Source organism: Cricetulus griseus, chromosome 4 (genome assembly GCF_003668045.3).
Source record: "Cricetulus griseus strain 17A/GY chromosome 4, alternate assembly CriGri-PICRH-1.0, whole genome shotgun sequence".
Classification (NCBI taxonomy): domain Eukaryota; kingdom Metazoa; phylum Chordata; class Mammalia; order Rodentia; family Cricetidae; genus Cricetulus; species Cricetulus griseus.
In genome coordinates, this window is record NC_048597.1 from 131,540,086 (window position 1) to 131,552,947 (window position 12,862).

At 36.3% G+C, this 12,862-nt stretch overlaps 1 protein-coding gene across 1 annotated transcript in view; it reads right to left on the reverse strand.

The window, feature by feature from the left end:
- LOC100769032 (N-acetylated-alpha-linked acidic dipeptidase 2) overlaps nt 1-12,862 on the reverse strand; it is a 62,936-nt gene that overhangs the window by 22,996 nt on the left and 27,078 nt on the right. Inside the window, exons 8-13 of the mRNA XM_027410878.2 lie at nt 10,929-11,022; nt 9,945-10,043; nt 4,816-4,901; nt 4,406-4,525; nt 4,219-4,301; nt 900-963 (exon numbers count right to left, since the gene is read on the reverse strand). Coding sequence (XP_027266679.2) covers nt 900-963; nt 4,219-4,301; nt 4,406-4,525; nt 4,816-4,901; nt 9,945-10,043; nt 10,929-11,022 — 546 coding nt within the window. The remainder of the gene's footprint in view (nt 1-899; nt 964-4,218; nt 4,302-4,405; nt 4,526-4,815; nt 4,902-9,944; nt 10,044-10,928; nt 11,023-12,862) is intronic.

Sequence of the window (12,862 nt, forward strand, 5' to 3'; positions counted from 1 at the left end):
TGTCAATGCTCCTGAGAAGTTAGAGAGGCTGTGGTGTATTGTTTAAACTGGCAAAGCAATGGTGGACTCTGGTGGTTGATATGGCAACTTCCATCAGTAGACCATCTTTTCAAAGAAAGCATTGAGACTACAGAACTCATTCTTCATTCTTTCATTTGATTCAGGAGTTTAGATCAATGTATTAGACAACAGTATGCATGCTATAACAGCTGGAGGGACAATAAATAAAAATGCACCAAAAACATCAAGAGGCAAATACAATGTGTCAATTCAAAAAGCAGTTCCAATAAAGTGGGGGACATACTTCATTTTACAAGAAAATGTTTTAAGAAAATATTTCTGTATAAGATATTCTGCAAAATATTTCTTCTAAAATACTCCAGGCAAATTTCTCTGATTCATTCACAAGAAAAGTAAGGTGAATATTAGTGCTTTAAGTCACAATCCAAGGCAAGCAAATATAAACCAAATATAAAGAAAAAATCAGGAGCCATAGCTCAGTTGTCTGTCATAATGATTGATATGAATATTTCTCCTGTGATAAAACTAAAAACTAAGTTATTGCTGAATAGTCTTATCTAAACATAAGATTTGAGATACTAGTAAGTTAGAATTTATAGACTTAAGAAAATAATAAACCAAAAAAAAAATTGCCAGGCACTATAGTGCACTCCTGTAATCCTAGTGCTTAGCAGGTGGAAGTAGGAAAATAAGGAGTTCAAGGTCATGGCCACCAACACATTTGAGGCCATTCATGAGACTGTTATCTCAAGACAAAAAAAAAAAAAAAAAAAAAAAAAAGACCAAACAAGCAAAGGCTAGAATACTCACTAGAAATGAAATTACTAAAAATAGAATTACTATTCAACAATTGTATTTCAAATTAAAATAACATGCACCTTCTATAGATGAGTCTGAGTTGATGTAAGCAATGCTTCTCTCCTGTAGGATCTTTGCATTTTCCTGCAGTTGAAGCAAAGTTGTAAGCTCACAGCATTTACTACTTTAAAAATGTAAACAAAGTAACCACAATAATCTCCTGTAAAATGGTCTACTGGTGTTTATAAGTCAAATACTATATCTGCCTGTGACCACAAATTTAAAGAATATTCTGATAACTGCTTAATTGATGTTTGCAATTAAATTAAGAAAAAGAGAATATTATGAAGCTGTGTATTTAAAAACAAAAAACCCACAAAAACTATTTTCAGTTGTGATTCCTTCATTCTCTGTATCAGAATATGCTGCGGTGAGGCTCCAAAATTTGGTAGTCCTGCCTAAAATCTGTTGAATCTAGACTGTTCAAAGTGAGGCCTGAAACTGTTTTCTAACAGGTGACTCTAGAGATTGGTCCTTACTCAACTGAAGTTTGAGTTCCACTAAGTGCATTCCTAAATGTAGTATGAGAATGAAAAGTATAAAAACCCATTTATCTATATTTATAAAAATCTATAGAGAAGTGAAAGAATAAAACAAAGAATAAAAAGCCTATTCCATGTGCTAGGGTTCTGGGCCAATAGAAAGCAAGCAGCAGTATCCATCTAATTCAGCTTCCTGACTGTGAATATAGTGTGATCAGTAGCTTCACAGATATATCATCACCACTTCCCTGCCATGATGGCTTGTACCTTTGAACTGTGAGTAGAATAGAACCTTCCTAACTTGAGTTGCTTTTCTCAGGCATTTTGTTCCAACAACAAGAAAAGTAACTAGTATGATTGCCTTAATTATAGTCAAAGTCTCTATTACAGCATTTGCAGGGTCTCAGTGTGTACTCCTGACTGGCCTAGAACTCATTATATAGATTTGGCTGGCCTCAAACTATAGTTCTTACTGCCTTTTCCACCTGAGTGTGGGAATTAAGGGGCGCATCACCACACATAACTTTTTATGTTCTCATAGAAGTTAAATGTGCCATTGAATATGACAACACGTCTTGTAGAAAATTGTTGTGGCAATTAACTAGGCAAAGATGTGTTACATTTGTTTATGCTGCAGAATATTACTTTAACTGTGTAAAGGTGTGTTATATTTGTTTATGCTACAACTGTTTAAAGATGTAAGAATGTGTGTTTAATGATGTAAAGATGTGTTGCATTTGTTTCATCTTACCTGTCTAAGGCATGTTATTGGTTTAATAAAGAGCTGAACAGCCAAGAGCTAGGCAGAGAAACAGATAGGTGAGGCTGGTGTGCAGAAAGAATAAATAGGAGGAGAAATCTAGGCTCAAGAGAGAAAAAGAGAAGGAGAAGAGAGAAGAAAACAAGGGACATACACCCCAAGGGCCAGCCAGGCAGCTGTCAGCAAGCAAACACAGAAGCAGTGAAAGTAAGATATACAGAAGAAAAGTAAAAACTCTGAGGCAAAAGGTAAAGAGAAACAGGTTAATTTAAGTTAAAAGAGATAGCAAGAAATAAGCCTAAGCTAGGCTGAGCATTCAAAACTAGTAAGTCTTCATGTCATGATTTGGGAACGGGTGAAGGGACCAAAAGAAAAAACCTGGTACAGAAAACTAGGAAGAATGTTGAAATTATTCCTAACCTCACACATGTAGCAATGTAAATTTACTATTGTAAGTCTTAGATTTCTTTGATTTTTATTTTGAATTTCTGAAATTGTAGGAACAAATATATTGATGTATACATGCATTATAAGAAGTCACTGGAGGCCAGGCAGTGGTTGCACATGCCTTTAGTACCAGCACTTGGGGGCGGATCTCTGAGTTTGAGACCAGCCTGGTCTACAAGAGAGAGTTCAAGGACAGCCTCCAAAGCCACAGAGAAACCCTGTCTCAAAACCCGCCCTCCCCACAAAAAAGAAGTCACTGGAATGTAAAAAGTAAATTAATAAAGTAAAAAACAAAGTCACACATTCTAAAAATAAGTTACCTTCACCAGTAATACTTAATCTAAATTAATGTTCTACTTTCACATTTTATATTTACAGTACCAGTATCAAAATGAAACTTTCCAATGTAAATATAACCAACAAAGATAAATATCAGAAAAGTAACTTTATGTGATTTTGCTTCATATTATTATTTTATAGTAACGTAAGCAGAAATGAGTCAGGAGCAAAGCTTATTTATTTATTTACTTACTTACTTACTTATTTTTGGTTTTTCGAGACACATGCAGGTTTTGGAGGCTGTCCTGGAACTAGTTCTTGTAGATCAGGCTGGTCTCAAACTCACAGAGATCTGCCTGCCCCTCCCTCTGCCTCCCGAGTGCTGGGATTAAAGGCCTGTGCCACCACCACCCGGTGGAAAACATTTTTTAAACAATACATAGACATGCATACCTTGCTTTGGAACACACCAATAAAATATGTATCAAACAGATGGTAGAGAGAAAGCAAGCACCACAAAACATATCTAACTTTATGACAAAGTGTGCTCACTAGCCAGGCAATAGTGGTTCTCACCTTTAATTCCAGCACTCAGGAGGCAGAGGCAGGTGGATCTAAGTGAGGTCAAGGTCAGCCTGGACTACAGAGTGAGTTCCAGGACAGGCTCCAAAGCTACAGAGAGAAACCTTGTCTCAGAAAACCAAAGAAAAAGAAATAAAAAGTGTGCTCAGTTTACACATGTAAGAACTTATACTTTATCAACAAGAGGAGAATGGGAAAGAAAGAAGGTGCATAGGAGAGGCTCTTTAAGAGTTAAGAGCCTGGGGCTGGAGAGATCGCTCAGAGGTTAAGAGCACTGACTGCTCTTCCAGAGGTCCTGAGTTCAATTCCCAGCAACCACATGGTAGCTCACAACCATCTATAATGAGATCTTGTGCCCTCTTCTGGCCTGCAGGGATACATGCAGGCAGAACACTATATACGGAATAAATATTAAAAAAAAAAAAAGAGTTAAGAGCCTGTAAGAAAGAAAAACAAAAACAAAAACAAAAACAAAAACAGCACTGAAATGGTAAGTTAAGCTACTTTATTAAATTTACAAAATTATCATTTTATATTTAACAATCAAAACTTATGAAAGGTAAAGAAATTAATAACTTGAACATTCTGATTCTTTTCTGAATTTACTGATTTTGTTTTATAACATAAATACAGAAAAATTGAAATGTTTTGATAATAGTTTTAGACTAAGAAGAGACTGCCAATCAGATGTGAGAGTAGGAACAAATTCTATGTCTTAAATTTTCCTGAGTGATTCTCTATTAGGTAAGAAAATCTATACAATATTATAAGTACTTTCTCTGTACTTACTTCAGCCCATTCAGTCGAACCCAGCAACCCAAACTCTTCTGCATCCCAGCTAGCAAAAATGATAGTTCTCCTGGGTCTCCAGCCTGCAATCATGTTAACATGCATGGTTAAATACTCCCCACCTACAGGCACAGGAATATTTAGCAAGTCACTTTCAGTCAACAGCTACCATAGAAATGCTAGTTACCTCGATTCAACAGTTTTCCAAAACTTTGGGCAATCTCTTGCAAAACTGCAGTTCCAGTGGTAGGGTCTATCCCTCCAAACACCCAGGAGTCACGATGACCTCCCAGAATGACATACCTATCTGGACAAGAATGTGTTCAGAAGAGCTTCAATTTACATACAAATACATGCATTTGTCATTCATGTATTTAAATTAAACTTTCTCCTGCCTGATATAGGTAAGAAAATCTATACAATATTATAAGTATTAAGATAAGATAACCAATAGTATAAACTGAAATCTTTTAGAGTGGAAATATCCTTCTCCTGAATTTCAGTTTCAAATCATTCAGAAAAATACATTATTGATAGAGTTTCATCTTCTCTTAATCTTTGTTAAAAGGAAGTGTCTTTAAAATTTTAGTGACTCACCAGGTTCCATAGAGCCTTTGATAGTTCCAATTACATTGTAAATTCTTGTGACTTTGTTAATGTTATTTACATGCATTCTAACTTTCCTAGAATTTTGAAAAGAATAAGTTAGCTCAATGAAACATTGTATTTAGTTTCATTTAATTTTTTTAAATCTCAAAACTACAGAAAACTATACAATAGGGCAGAGAATTCTCTGATCTTTACCACCTCAATAATTGGATTATTTGAAATACTTACAAAGCATCATTACAATTTATTCCTGTGTATTTACCTGTGTATTCCTGTGTATTTCCTGTGTATTACATGTACCTTAAAGTCAACTTTAAATAGCAATATTTTATATTTTTCTTCATAGCTATATTGCTTATTCTTATTTTTAACTCAAAATATTTTACTAAATGCCTTAAAGTATCAATTCTAATACTTTACTACACAGGGGCAACTGTTTGTTATGTAGTAACTGAAAAGACACATTTATTGTTTGAGCATAAATCCCTGCACAGCACAGTAAAAAAATCACACATGTGTAGTATCCTTAAAATTACACAAAGAATCAAAAAAAAATCTATTAACACTGCACAGGCTATGATGTCATAGTAAAATGTATTGTTATGTATTTGTGGTGACACTAAGATAAACAGACATTACATTGACAATCATAGATGTAGAGCAATGCAGTTACCCGCAAGGCATAGTGTACTCTCATTGTGCATTTGAAGTGTTCTTTTACTTACTAGAAGAGTTTCCTCTAAGACAGACTGCCATGTCAGGCTAACAGTAGCCTCATTCTTTTGTTTACAGAATCTCTGAATGGCATCAAAAAGCCACATTCAATGACTGATCAAACCATTTAGGTATGTGTAAGTGCATTCTGATGTTCCAACAATGACATGTTTTTTCAAAATACATCACCCTGTTAAGTGACACGTGATTACAATAATACTTGCTGTCCATTAACTTCCACCATAACTGTGAAAGTGGTCTATAAATATGTTACTTAAAATTGACCTGAGCATGACTGAAGAATATGATAAGTTCTATTGTTAAGTAAGTATTTGGGAAGTTGTGCTGAGTGCGCAGCTATATACTGAAACTTCCTTGGGCCATCCATTTTGATTCTGATTTGGACTGGACTTTACTATTCATTCATGATTTTAACTAATTTAAAAGCAAATGTAAATTCAGTCAGACTTCCTCCATCACAAAGGCACTGTATGAAACCCAGAATGACACACATAAATACTGAGCTGCTTTTTCACAGGGACAGAAACAAGTCTTTGTTTATTCTAGATATAGAAAAATCTAGCTGGGTGGAGGTGGCACACACCTTTAATCCCAGCACTAGGGAGGCAGAGGCAGGCGGATCTCTGTGAGTTGGAGGCCAGCCTGATCTACAAAGCTGTGGGAGACCACAAATGACTCAGTTTTCATCTGGAGTCTATTCTGAACTTATAAGTCATTTGAGTTCAAGCTTGATTGTTTCAGTCTCCCTGAGAGTTGTGAGAATGTTCTGAGTAAGCCCGTGGGAAAGAACACATTATCTTACTATGATACAGGGTGCTGAATGCCAACCAAAGGAACATCGAGATAGAGAACGAAGGTGCTTGCTGCTAGCAGGACTCACATGACAGACAGACAGCCTGCCTATTCCCTGATTCAAGGATAGAGCTGGGACTAGTTAACTGACTATGCTGATCTTTATTCTACTCTTTGCTTTTAGTCTCTATATAAACAGGTTCTCAAATAAACTGAGGCCCTTCAGCATTGACTGGACAGTCCTCCTGACTGGATCCTGTCTTCTTTGTTTTTTTGAATCCTCACACCCCTACCCAGCTGTCCTAGCTTACTTGTTAGAGCAGGCTTGGACACAAAGCAAGCTCTAGGACAGGCTCCAAAGCTACACAGAGAAACCCTGTTTCAAAAAACAAAAACAAATCTATAATTTGTTATCCATTAGTTGATGGAAGGAAGGAATCGACTACCAAGGCTCATACAACATGAAGTGTATGCAGATTCTGCCAACCTCCTAAAATCTTTCTAAATATATAATTAGTCCTAATAATAATTAATACATAATTCAGCTAAAAGTTTCATCAAGGGCAAAACCAATCAACAAGTGAGTTTTTTAAAAAAATGTTTTAACTAAAAAAATTTTTAGTTTTGCTATTGTGAAGTAAAATCAAGAAGGAGCTGGGGAAATGTCTTAATGGTGGAGCCAGCAGTGGGCAAAAGCAAAACCCCAGGTTCAGTTTTAGCACCAAAACACCCACTGCTACAATGCAGAAATATTTTCAGCATTTTCCCACAGTTAAGAGCTTAAAGTCTATGATTAAAAAGAAACCCAAAGTCATTGGTATTATGTCACTGTATCATTAAATTAGGGAAGCTAAGTCAGGCTTAGTGTGTTGGCTTTTTTTTGCCTGGAGCCTGATGCAAGAGAATTGTCATGAATATGAGGCCATTTGGCCAGTTCAGCTACACAGTGAGAACTGGGGTTTTTGTTTTTGTTTTTTTTTTGTAAATATTGATGCAATAAATGAATAAAATGTATAGAAAAGTCTGTAAGTCTAAACATTAAACACAGGGTTGGTGTCCAGAATCACAAATGTTTCTTTTACATTTAAGGCTCTGCATTTTCTACCTTCCACCTCTTTACTCTCTTTGACTTGCTGAATTATTTGTAGCAATTACCTCCTACTCCTCTCATCACTTCAAACACACTGTATTCCAAATAAAGCAGAGTTTAAGATCTAGGCATAACAGAGAGGTGATTTTGGTTTATTTGATCCAGGATGAATCCCCAGAACTCATAGTGATGCTTTGTGTACAGTTAATGTTTATCAAGTGTTTGTCAAATGAACTAACACCCTCCTATAGGAAAAAGCTGGAAAGCACTCTAGTTAATTTAACAATGTCACCTTTATCTTTTGTTGCATTCCCTTATATAACTAGACTTCTTTAAATATCTCTGTAGAGACAGACTGAATGAACATGCAGAAGCATGACAGAAACATAAATATTTCACAGTAGAGTCATATCTAGTACCCACTCGTTTAAGATCCTTCCCCACTGGAAAAGCAAGCTTTCCTGAAATTATGTTCATCTCAGCATTCCTAATGAGATAATTTGAGATGTGTGTGTGTGTGTGTGTGTGTGTGTGTGTGTGTGTGTGTGTGTGTGTGTGTGTGTACATGTGTTTGTGTCTATGTATCCTTGAACATACCTTTGAAACAATTTTAACACCAGTCCTGGCTCCTTTATTAACTAACAAGTCTAATGAAATATAGAATAAATTCTCATTTCATATGTGTCCAACAGTTATCTCTTTAAATTATTATCGGTTTTTGAGGTCCCACTGAGATGTGCCATGGCCTTTATCTTGCAGTATGGGCAGTTAAAAATCCCTATTTTAGTTATCTGTATGTCTAGGTTTAATTTTGCTCTACTGATTTTGTGTTTGTGTTTCCATTTTTGTTAGGACCCAATTATTCTTCACTAATGCCAGCAACATGAGGGAGTGGCTTTATGTCTTGTCATTTGATAGTATCTCTAAATGGACAAATAATCAAGATCTATGTGAGGTGAAAGAGAAGAAAGAAAGGGCTTTGCTGTTATTATTTACTATGTATAGATCCATTTTGAACTCAAATCACAACAACGAAGGACAGTGTTGGATAGCCAGATCCTAAACTCTATTTTTTATGATTTCTTGGTTTTATTTTTTAATATATATTTTATTCGTGTGTTTGTGCATGTGTGTGGGGAGGGCAAAGAGGTCAGAAGAGGGGGTAGGGCACTGGATCCCTTAGACCTAGAGCTACTGGCATTCTGTGAGCCAACATGGATCCTGGAATTGATTCCAGTCATCTTAACTGCCAAGTCATTTCTCTAGGCCCCTGAGGAACCTCAGAGAAATTATGAATGTATTTTCTTCATGTCTGTCTGTGGTGATACCTTGCTTCTACAAATAAAGCCTGTCTGAATGCAGGTACAGGCTGGACAGAAACTTCCTCCACATCTCTCTGCTTCTGCTTGTAATTTAAAAAAAGCCTTTATCTTGTGCATCTTGTTCAGCTATATTATCTTTCCCTCTCTCTGGAGAATATAAGTAAAACAGAAAATAAACTTTCTACTTGAAGCAACACTGTTCTAATTGAATTATGATGATATTAAGCCCTTACATAACTCAGATTCTAAAATTCCTATATAAAGAAGAAAACTGAACTTTTTTCACTTTAATTTTTCTGAAACAAGCCAATTCTAACAATAAAAACGTATTCTGAGTATCAAAGTTTGCATATATAGGTAAATTATTAGCAAACAGGAATGACTGAGCCATGTGAGTGTAATAAAATAAACAGCTAACTATATCCTTTCTGATTTATGAGCACTAACATTCCCCTTCCCCAGTCTTACCATGGACTGTGTATCAACATCCACACTGTCAGCCCACTTTTTCTCATCCCAACAGGCAAATATGATCACTATGTAACAACAGTATTGTGTTAAAAACAATACTACTTATAGCAGAGCAGTGGTGGCATGTACCTTTAATCCCAGCAGTTGAGAGTCAGAGGCAGTGGGTTTCTGAGTTTGAGGACAGACTGGTCTACAGAGAGAGTTCCAAGACAGCTGGGAATACATCCTCAAACCCTGTCTCAAGAGAGGGTGAGGGGAGAACTAGTAATGATATCCACTGAGAATTGTTGTATAACATAGTTTACTCATTTTGACACATTTTTGCTATGTAGTAAAGGTTAAATAACTGACAGCTCCTTTCTCTCTGTCCCTTTACATTCTCTCAACTGACCCACAATAAAAGTCATTAGGAAAACAGATTTAAAAATGAAATAAAAGCTGAAAATGGAAGCTAAAAAAGACAACACTGCTTGTAATGTTATAAGCCTAAATGCAAACAGTAATATTGCATCTAATATTATAATGTCACCACTGAATAATTCAATAGTTAATTCTGTTAAGTCTTTCTGAGATGATGTAAAATGATCAGTTGGTTCATTGGTGACAAGGAAAAAAGGCAAAAGCATACTTTACCTGGTAGAGCATTATCTTGAGATTTTTCTGTTAAAACAAAACTTTTCTAGGCTATTAAAGAGTCACAAAATTACCTGAGATAGTCACTTCCTGTAAAGCCAGGTCCAATACTGTAACTAATATTTAGAGTTCCCTTCCAGCTTTTGTCTGGTGGAGCAGTTCCTCCCAAGTTTCTGTCAAGAGTACATGAAACAACAAAAAGATTGATCTTGAGGAAGTGGTGAGATTCAGTGTGACACTGCATATGTAGGACCTAGGCCTAGAAAGGCCTAGCCTCATGGAGTTTTCATTCTGAAAAAGAGTCATAGCTTAGGCAAATACGTAGCACGCAATATGTTAGTTATAAAGATGAAGGCAAGAAACTAAAATCCAGAGGACTTATGGGTGGCAACAGCCTCCTGTTTACACTTGATGTAGTTGGAGAAGCAGGGAATTGAGGATATCCAGAAGAGGGAACATTCATGACTGTGTTTTGAAGCACCTAATTTTTAAAGAAACTACTGACTCCATAGTAGGTCCCTATAAAAAGTAATTAAGTTATTCTAGTACAGACATTTAGGAAATGGAAGTTGGGAAATAGGCAATAAAATACAGGAAACATTACCAACAAATATTAAGTCAGTGTCATTGTACTGTAGACACTGCCCTTGGCTTTGACTCAAGAAGAAACAGCACTGTTCTCATTTTACAGGTGAGGGAACTAAATCAGACAATGAGGAAGTAACTGGTGCAAGATCACACATCTTGTGGCTAGCATGATTGTATATCTATGATCTAGATAAATAGCTAATGAATACCTAAGGACACCTAAGTGTTAATTTTTTTCAAGTCAGTGTTTGATTTTAAATTTTGCACAGAATTTCATTTTTGAGAATTTCATTTGAGCTGAGAAATATTTTATTATTTTTTTTAGTAGTTAATCTGATTGTTCTCATAAAAATAGTGTTCCTACTTCAGAACTTATTTTGATACATGTTACTTTTAACATAATTGACTTATAGAGCCGAGAATGGATATCACAGGGCAAGATACACTCACATCCAACTAAATGACTATACCGTAATAGTATCTCTGCATCATTATATCCAATTGGGTGTACAGGTATGTTCGGAACCCCTATTCCTTCTTCAACACGAAGTCTGAAGGTGTACTCTGCAAGAACCAAGTATGTAAGTGAAAACCGTTAAAGAATACAAGCAAGGACAACAGTATGCAGGAATTTCTTGTAATATTATTACAGATGTTATATTTTTACAATTAAAATTAAAGGTTACCAAAGTCAAACTGTTTTACTTAAAGTGGCCTATTTGAGTTAGGAGTAAAAAATAAGTCATTTATTTTTTAAGGTAAAATCAACTCATAGAAACTATAGATTTTCAAACTAAACACTTGAAATGATTTTCTTAAACTTTTTAATATTTTATTTGCTCAAAACACATTATGAGTTTCTATCATAGTAACTCCAGTAAACGGTATGCTTGAAAAATGTGTCTATACAGAGCCGGGGCGTTGGTGGCGCATGCCTTTAATCCCAGCACTCAGGAGGCAGAGGGAAGTGGATCTCTATGAGTTCGAGGCCAGCCTAGTCTCCAGAGCCAGTGACAGGATTGGCTCCAAAGCTACACAGAGAAACCCTGTCTCGAGAAAACAAACAAACAACAACAAAAAACCCCCAAACAACAACAACAACAAAAATGTGTCTATATAGTCTTAAGTTACATATTATGGGAATAAGTAGAAAACTTATGAGATCATGAGAAATAATTATATTTGTCCAAATAATAAGACAATTTTTTCTTCAAGGGAGGATTGGGAAGTGCTGTCAGACTGATAGTCTCCTTAGGCCTGGCTATCAGGCAAAATACTTTACCTGGAAACCTTCATGCTCATATCTGAACCAACTTAAAAATGACATGGCATAAGAAACAACAGTTTAAAGATTTTCTTATTACTTATTTTTATAATTGTTCATTGAAAAAAGGCTTAACAATATAATTATATTAAAAAAATCAGCAACTATTTGAATGGGCACACTTCAAAATAGCAGAATTTATTTTGTTCTCAGGAGGTTAGGGAACATGTATTCAGTAGACTATATTGTGGTCCATAAAACATGTTCCACTAAATGCAAAAATCATACAAGCATGTTGCTTTAAAATAGTGGAATTTAATTGTAGTGGAATTGAACATCAATATTGGAGATAATATCTCCAAAATTCTTGAGTATCTGAAAATTAAACAATATGATTCTCTGCTAACCCCCCCACACACAAAAAAAAAACAAAAACAAAAACAAAAACAAAAAAAACAGGTAGGCTACCAGCAGATCTTCTCTTCTCCTTCTCTGTTCCCCCAGTTCAAATCCCCGGGTCTTATTTCCCAGCTCTATAGCACAACACCATAGGCAGCTTCTCCTCCCATCTCCCATTGATCCCACAATCCCACAGATCTTCCCCTTTCTTACCTTCTTCCTCCTATTTATTGGTTTGTCCTATACCGAAACACCAGTGGGCACTCTCTGCTAACCCTAGTGCCTCTCCTGTCAGGGTGACAAGTAGGCTGAAGGCAGACCCACACCTGCTGCTTCTCCTGAGATCCACCCTAGTCCCAATTCCCAGCATCATCCCCAACTCCATAGCTGGAAAGCTTCTGCAGTCTCCCTTTCCTCTCTGACCCCACCCCAATGGAACACAAAGATCTTCACCCCCAACCTTCTTCCCCCAATATAATAATCCCAATATCCCAGCCTGCAACACCAGCAGGCATTCACTGGGAACACAACAGCATAGCAGAACAAGGGAACAGCCCACGACTCCGGTAGGCATGCCCAGATTAACCCACAGGCCACCCACCTGTAGGCTCCCTTCAGACCTTCTCTTCTCTCTCTGTTCCATCCCCAGCTATACAGCAGAACACATTTGGTATGTCCACCACCACCCCTCAACCAATCCCTTCTACAGTGGACCCTATAGATCTTTCCCCTTCTAACATT